Here is a 7,500-nt window from a genome sequence, read left to right on the forward strand (position 1 = left end):
TGATCAAAACAAATATCTTTCACGTGTAGCGCGATCAACTTGTCAAAGTTTGGAAGTTTTATTAGTACATCCTTCATAACGCTTCGAATTTGAAAAAATCCACGCTGAAAAACTGAATCACAATGTGAACAACTCAAGATTTCGATTGATTGGGAAATGGTGATTGTTTCAGGGCAAATTTTTTCGTCGAAACAATGCCTACGCACTGCTGTGTTCCCGGCTGCACCAAGAAAGGCTATCTTGAAGAGGGTAAAAAAATTTCTTATTTTATTTTCCCTACTGATAAATCTCTACGAAAACAATGGAGTCATGTAATCAGGAGAGATGAAGGGAAAAACTTTCAGATAAGTAAATCCACTAAGGTATGCTCGAGGCATTTTAAAACGGAGGACTTTCACAGATCGCTAGGTGGAAGTAAGATGAATCTCAAACCTGGAGTCGTTCCTTCAGTATTTTCGTGGCGCACGTCTCCTCGTAAACGAAAGCCCCCGCCATTCAGACATTTAGTAGCAACAGGTTTTGACGATATCTCAGAGGCTGTTAGCGAGAATGAAGATAATTTGGAATCGATTGAACAGCCACCATACCAAGAAATATCAACTCAAACGGACGAGACTTCGGTCATTGAAAATACAACTCAGACTGAAGACAAAGTATTCGAAGACAAAGAATCTCAAACAGAACATAACGATTTAATTGGAATAATGGAAAAAGAGATTGCTGGTTTGAAAGCCGAGATTGATAAACTTATGAAACAGACTGATGCACTGAAAGCTAAACTAGAGACCCATTTCAAGCGTGACGTCACATCACGTGACTTTGTGAACTGGAGGACAAGCAAATGTAAACAAACTCTTGATTCCACTACGCGTTACGATCGAAGAGGGCAATAAGGCAAAATATTTTGAAGTTCTTGCACTATGGTTAACTTTTGTGCCGTTTATGGGTGCTCAAATCGTTCTAATAGAGAAAAGGATCGAAGTTATTTTCGACTGCCAGCGATAATAACAAGACCGAACGTAATTTCGTAAGGATCTTGTCCTTCGATAGACTTTAACTTTTCGAGATATCTTTCCTTTGATTCTTTCTGCTGTAGATTTTCAAAATAACCGGGTAACAACCCACGCTTCGTAGTCGCTTTCGCCGCCATGCTGTAAACAAACTGAAGCTTGTCCTCCAGTTCGCAATGTCACGTGATGTGACGTCACGCTTGAAATGGGTCTATTCAATGTTGATAGATTTCGTTCCAACTCATCGTCGATCAGCTTTTACACCGGATTTCCTGACTTTGAGGTGTTTAAAACAGTATTTGACTTCCTTGATCCTGGCAAATATGGCCAAAACATTAGGTACTGGACATCTTTAAATACCAAGGAACCTTTACTTGATATTTACGACAACGAACACTACAGTAAATCAGAAAAAGGACGACCAAGAGCTCTTAAGGCAATTGATGAGTTTTTCTTAGTGATGTGTCGTCTAAGACAAGGCTTTGCTGAAGAGCACCTGAGTAATGTTCCATATTTCATTATCAACAGTAAGCCGAGTTGTTATATCCTGGGTCAATTTTATGTACCTTAAATTTGCTCAGATTAATATATGGCCCTCAAGAACAGTAATTGACAACACCATGCCAGAAGCTTTCAAAGCAAAATACTCAGCAACAAGGGTTATTATTGACTGCACTGAGGTACGATGCCAAATGCCAAGCAGTTTACAGCTTAATGGGGAACTATTTAGCAATTACAAAAATCACACAACACTGAAAGGTTTAATTAGCATCTCACCAGGCGGTGCAATGATTTTTGTGAGTGAGCTTTACACTGGCTCAATATCTGACAGAGAAATTGTTGTTCGCAGTGGCTTTCTGGACTTGCCATTTGATGACAAAGATCTTGTTATGGCTGATAAAGGATTTACCATTGATGACCTAATGTTACCTCAAGGTGTGCATGTGAAACTGCCTCCATTTCTTGGTGGTTCAGACCAGATGGCTGCAGAAGATGTTGTGGCAACACAAGAAATTGCCAGTCTTCGCATCCACGTTGAGCGGGCAATTAACAAGATTAAGAACTTTCACATATGGGATGGTGTTGTCCCTCTTCATCAGATTTGCCTGGCAAATCAAATGTGGGCTGTTTGTGCATTTCTGTGCAATATACAACCCAACATCATTTCAGTTTAACAAAATAAATCATTGAAGCACCTTAAAATTACATTTTAAAAGGAATAATTACAGTTTCTAATATAACAAAATTATTTTAGACATTGTTACAATTTACAAAATTTAATAATGATAATAAAATATTTCTTATAAATAACTGCAACCATTTGTTTCAAATTTAATTCATTTAAATCACTATATGGTACAATATTTCTGCTATTATGTAACCATATAGTTATAATCTAGTTATATACAACTCAGTGTAAAGAGATTTAAGTCACAAGTTGCTGGTTAATGTTAAAACTACTCACTCATTAGAAGTATTTTCATTTACTTCACTGTTGTTGTTTGTAGATGCTTCTTCAATAGCATACTTAATAAAGTTGTTAAAATAATATGATGTGAGTTCCTGTCTTAATTTGTTCCAAAAATCTGCATCAAAAGCCACTGTTTGTATATATATGCCTTTTCTTGTGTAGAGTATAAAATCACACCATCTACAGCCTGTAACACCCATCTGCCCTTGTACTTGTGCATAGTATTCATGATTTTTCTTTAGTTGGCAGGTATCTGTGCCTGTTTTTTCCATACAAAACTTTGGATCAGAGCAAGCATCAATTGGAGCTACATTGGCTACCTTATAAGGGCATTTCACTTCAGCTAGACCAAAAGTTTCTAAACAGCCAGGATCAATAACTTTTGCATCAGGACTGGCACCAAGAATAGGGTGACATTTCAAAATTACAAATCCAGAGGGAAAAACTTTAACTGGGGTTCTTGCATTTTTCATATATTTTTGATACTCCATTAATGCGACCGGCTCAAAATTTCTTCCATGCTCTACAGCTCTGTTGGAAAACTCCTTTGGATGTATCAATGTTTCTGCCAATGTATTGTGGTTTCTTTTTCTGTGGCTGATCAGATGAAATTTAGATGCAGTAAAACGATGACATCGCTGTTTGTTCCATTCCTCACAATCAGCCTGGGCCCTGGTGTTAACTTCAATGTCATTGATTTCATTTTCATCCTTTGTAGGAGATGTGATAAATTGTTGTTCTTCAGTGGAAAGTGTATCTGGAATATTCATATGTTCCTCTTCAATGTGGGGAAACCTTGGAAATTGTTCACAATTGAGTGCTTCAATCCTACGTGGCACTGAACTCAAGTCAGCTTTGGCTGAAAAATTAGATTCAGTAGATAAAAGCTGATAGGATCCAAAGGAACCTATTGGGCATTTACCAAATTTGGTGTCCACCATGTTGTGTTGTCTAGTATCTGATGCCATTTGAGATAGTCCCATGTTTGCATAAATTTTACTCAAATCTTGCTTGAATTGTTCAATTTTTTCTTCATGACATACTGCACTTATCCTTGCTTCATAAAGAAGTGACTTCACTCCTCCATCTTTAGAAGTTCTAGTAGAACTAGTTTCACATTTAGTTTTATTTACTATCACACTGGAGATGGGCTGTGGTGAAATGTTAGAGCCTCCTCCTTTTCTGTGCCATTTTTGTAGTTCTGAAGTACAAGCTAGACCTTCAGTCTCATCTTTATCTTTACAAAGATCCTTCGTCGACTTACAGTCATACAAAGTATACTTGCAAAGTTTTAGCATTAAAGCTAAGATGTGATTGCAATATCCAACGGTGCCAGCGACACAACTACAAAATGCATGCAACACTTTACCAGATATAATGCATATTGCAAGCTTAAGGTCATGAGGGGCATCACTCTTTTTAAAACTGTGAGAGCATTTGGCTTTAAAATAGAACCCTCGTTGATCACTTGTTGTTATAATTTCGTGAAGATACTCATCTTGAAGAAAAGTCTGTGCTTTCCTCAAGTTGGTTGGAACGCTTGTGCTCTCTTTGTTCGCGATTTTTTTACCAGAATTTACAATGTGCTCGTCCATTTCAGCCTTTGTAAACAGTGGCATTTTCTCTAGAGAAGTACCCCAGTTTTCTTCAGGATATTTTACCGATCGTACTCGAGGCTCGCTGGAACAATTACTAGAAGTAGACTTGGTCAAAGAAAGTTTTCTTCGCGTGTACAGTTGATTTGGATTGTCTTTACCATTCTTGATGAATTCTTCGACTCTGTAAAAAATATTGAACTGTTTTGATTGAACTTACATCAACTACATTGAAGAGTGAAGCTAGAACTTGATTTTCAGGAGGCAGGCACACTATTTCACTAATCGAGCTCTTCGTGTATCTTACCTTTTCACAAGTTCTGCTTTTGTTTTAAGTCCTTTCCCAGAGTCTCCTCTACATTTTAACCAAAATTTTATTTCATCGTTTTTTAATTCTGAAGCATTTCGACCTTTTAGGGAGGCACCAGGAATGTCATCTTCGCTTAAGCTGATATTAGATGTCATTTCTCAGTATTTTCACGATGTAAAGAAGATAAAAAGACACAAAAAACAGTAATAATTACAGCCACGCTGAAGAGGACGCTGTTGTTTAACCTTTGATGCCTCACTTCTATGTTTCTCGTCTCCAGTCCTCCCGCGAACAAGCGTACTGTACCGCCATTTTTGAAAGCCGTGTATTTCCTTTTCGAAGCTAGTCGAAACACAGGCAGCCCAAGCTCACTTCTAGAAAAGCAGACGTGACTCTTAACGTGTTGCGCAACGTTTTATATTTATAAAGGTTTGTATGGGATGTTATCGGTTTGCCTTAAGAGAGAGAAAAAAAATGTCTTGTTTTGAAATAAAATGGGCTTACCTTATTGCTTTGTTGTTTTCTTTGTTGATTCCGAACGTCTCAGGCCATTTTGAAGCGTTTTAGGCGAGGTAGCGCTATGTTAGTGTTCAACTGCTAAACGAAAGACAAGGCCGGAAACCTATTTTAGAAGTGTCCGTCGCCCGAAGCAAATAATTCCACCAAAAAATTACCACCAGTCTCGATTCCTCCAGAAAATCAAAGCAGAGATGTTGCAGTTTCATTTCCATTCACTCTTTCACTAGAGATGCTTTGATCTCCAGATCGATCGGCTTTCCAATTTCGAATTTGGCTGCTTGAAGCATTTGCGGCCCGTTGGCCGATCGCACAGTATGTTGGGTGACAAAAAAAAGCCCGGCGAGGGTAGCCAGCGACCTGCAGTCGACAAACAAACCAGTTAGCTCCCCTGGTCCCCTCGACAGGTTTTGTCAAGACCGCATTGTTTTGATCGACCAATCAACATCGAATGGAAAGGTGTGATCAAAACAATGCGGTCTTGACAAAACCTCTCGAGGGGACCAGGGGAGCTAACAGGTTAGTTTGTCGACTGCAGGTGGCTGGCTACCCTCGCCGGGCTTATTTTTGTTACCCAACATACTGTGCGATCGGCAACCGGGCCGCAAATGCTTCAAGCAGCCAAATTCGAAATTGGAAAGCCGATCGATCTGGAGATAGAAGCATCGCTAGTGAAAGATCTGTGGGGGGAATTGGGAATCGAGTGAATGGAAATGAAACTGCAACATCTCTGCTTTGATTTTCTGGAGGAATCGAGACTGGTGGTAATTTTTTGGTGGAATTATTTGCTTCGGGCGACGGACACTTCTAAAATAGGTTTCCGGCCTTGTCTTTCTTTTAGCAGTTGAACACTAACATAGCGCTAACTCGCCGAAAACGCTTCAAAATGGCCTGAGACGCTCGGAATCAACAAGGAAAACAACAAAGCAATAAGGTAAGCCCATTTTAATTCAAAACAAGACATGTTTTCTCTCTTTTAAGGCAAACCGATAACATCCCATACAAACCTTTATAAATATAAAACGTTGCGCAACACGTTAAGAGTCACGTCCGCTTGTCTAGTAGTGAGCTTGGGCTATTAAGTTTACATTACATTACATAACATTACAAGAAACGCCCTTTGTTTACTCGATGGAACGCAAACGTCAGACGAAACCGTCGATCGACCCCAGTCTTCTGCCCGACTTATCCTTTACCATGTACCAAAGAGGATTGCACTTGAATTGATGTAGAGTCAAATCTTTCGTACGCAGACAGCCTCGCAAAAGGCTGTCCGTTAGAAATTGTCTGTTAGTTGTAGCCCTAAATCATTCGGGTCCTTTGGGCGATCATTTTGTTATGTGTTAGGAAAAACTAAAAATGTTATTCACCAGCATAGGTCGGTCCGTATTGGGAAAAACTGTGCCCTCTGTCTTGACTACCGCCCGATGCCTCGGTATCCAAGACCTTGGGCACAGTTTTTCCCAATACGGACCTCCTGGCTGGTGAATAACATATATGTATTCAAATGCACCGTATTCCTCCCCCCCCCCCCCCCCATTCCAATTAAACAGGCCAGACCACATTTATTTTTTTCTAGCACATAACAAAATGGTTGCCAAAAGAACCCGAATGATTTAGGGCTACAATTACGAGTTTAATTACGGGAGAATCCTCCATAAACTTAACAATTAATTTTGTTAGCGAGTAGATGATAAATACAGACGTTATTCAAACCAAAGAGATGGCTTTTGCGTTCACCGAAATATTTTAACGTGTAAATGTAACTGAAAAGGCTTCCGAGCAAACTTTGAAACATTTTTTGACAAGTAACTGTCACCGTGTGACACCTGTCAATTGAAGAAGAAAAAAAACCGTATGCTTTTGAATAAACAAGAGTTACTGGTGTGACTAACACACACGAGGTAATTGCCAATGCAATGATCTCATCCTAAAAAAGAAAAAAAAAACTCAGAGATCTTGACTTACGGAAAATATTGTTTATTTCCAACGACGCCTCATTAATATTCGAATAATTACCTCTGTTCCGTTTTAAAATGTCACGGAAAGTCGAATTGTAAGTGATGCAAATGTGTGTTTTGAGTTGTTAGTCTGCTGCTTGTTGGTTTTCTGCAGTGGTGTGTGTAAATCTGTCTTTCTTCGACTAAAAAGCTGAAGTCAGTGAGACTTTTTCCAGCTAGGCACAATGGGATTTAATGCGACTTTTATTCATCAAATTCCTCCGCTTTCTGATGGGAAATTTACGGAAGAAATGTCCAAATTCAAGGGATTTGCAAAGAATAGGTGAAAGTATATTTATAGAAGAACTTAAAACTTCGCTCAACGTTTCACAAACGAACAAATTGTGTTAAAGAGTTCAGATTTTAACAAATGAGAGTCACATCGATTAATGTAATTTTTAACTGCCACCATCTCTCGTTATAACTTTCTGAGTTACTTTTTGTGAAGGATTATTAAACAAGAATCACTTCGTGATTTTTACCAGGGCCACTTTTGCCTTGGCAACCCACGTTTACACTTACATGCATAAGGGTGCTTTACATCAACAAGTTTGTCGCACGACATGAAAATCTATTTTATCGCAAATATACTTTAGAG

At 38.9% G+C, this 7,500-nt stretch overlaps 2 protein-coding genes across 3 annotated transcripts in view; both read right to left on the reverse strand.

The window, feature by feature from the left end:
- The window catches only part of LOC111346499 (uncharacterized), a 29,452-nt gene extending 29,375 nt beyond the window's left edge, over window positions 1–77 (reverse strand). For both annotated transcript variants that reach the window (XM_088727692.1, XM_088727691.1), the window contains exon 1: window positions 1–77. This exon is cut by the window's left edge and continues 185 nt beyond it. In XM_088727692.1, the coding sequence (XP_088583818.1) occupies window positions 1–77 (77 nt within the window).
- Window positions 78–1,657: 1,580 nt separating this feature from the next.
- LOC148726939 (uncharacterized) lies at window positions 1,658–4,862 on the reverse strand. Its single transcript, XM_088727792.1, has 2 exons — window positions 4,384–4,862; window positions 1,658–4,260 (listed from the first exon to the last, which is right to left on the reverse strand). The coding sequence occupies exons 1-2, from the start codon at window positions 4,539–4,541 to the stop codon at window positions 2,472–2,474; spliced, it is 1,947 nt and encodes a 648-aa protein (XP_088583918.1). The 5' UTR covers window positions 4,542–4,862; the 3' UTR covers window positions 1,658–2,471.
- Between the last annotated feature and the right edge of the window lie 2,638 nt (window positions 4,863–7,500).

The sequence above is a fragment of the Stylophora pistillata genome, chromosome 7, assembly GCF_964205215.1.
Source record: "Stylophora pistillata chromosome 7, jaStyPist1.2, whole genome shotgun sequence".
NCBI classification, from domain to species: domain Eukaryota; kingdom Metazoa; phylum Cnidaria; class Anthozoa; order Scleractinia; family Pocilloporidae; genus Stylophora; species Stylophora pistillata.

Coding starts and splice junctions, on each gene's coding strand:
- LOC148726939 (XM_088727792.1), bottom strand. CDS start 4,541: ATGACATCTAATATCAGCTTAAGCGAAGATGACATTCCTGGTGCCTCC. Junction 4,261..4,383: donor AAAGCAGAACTTGTGAAAAG/GTAAGATACACG, acceptor TATTTTTTACAG/AGTCGAAGAATTCATCAAGA.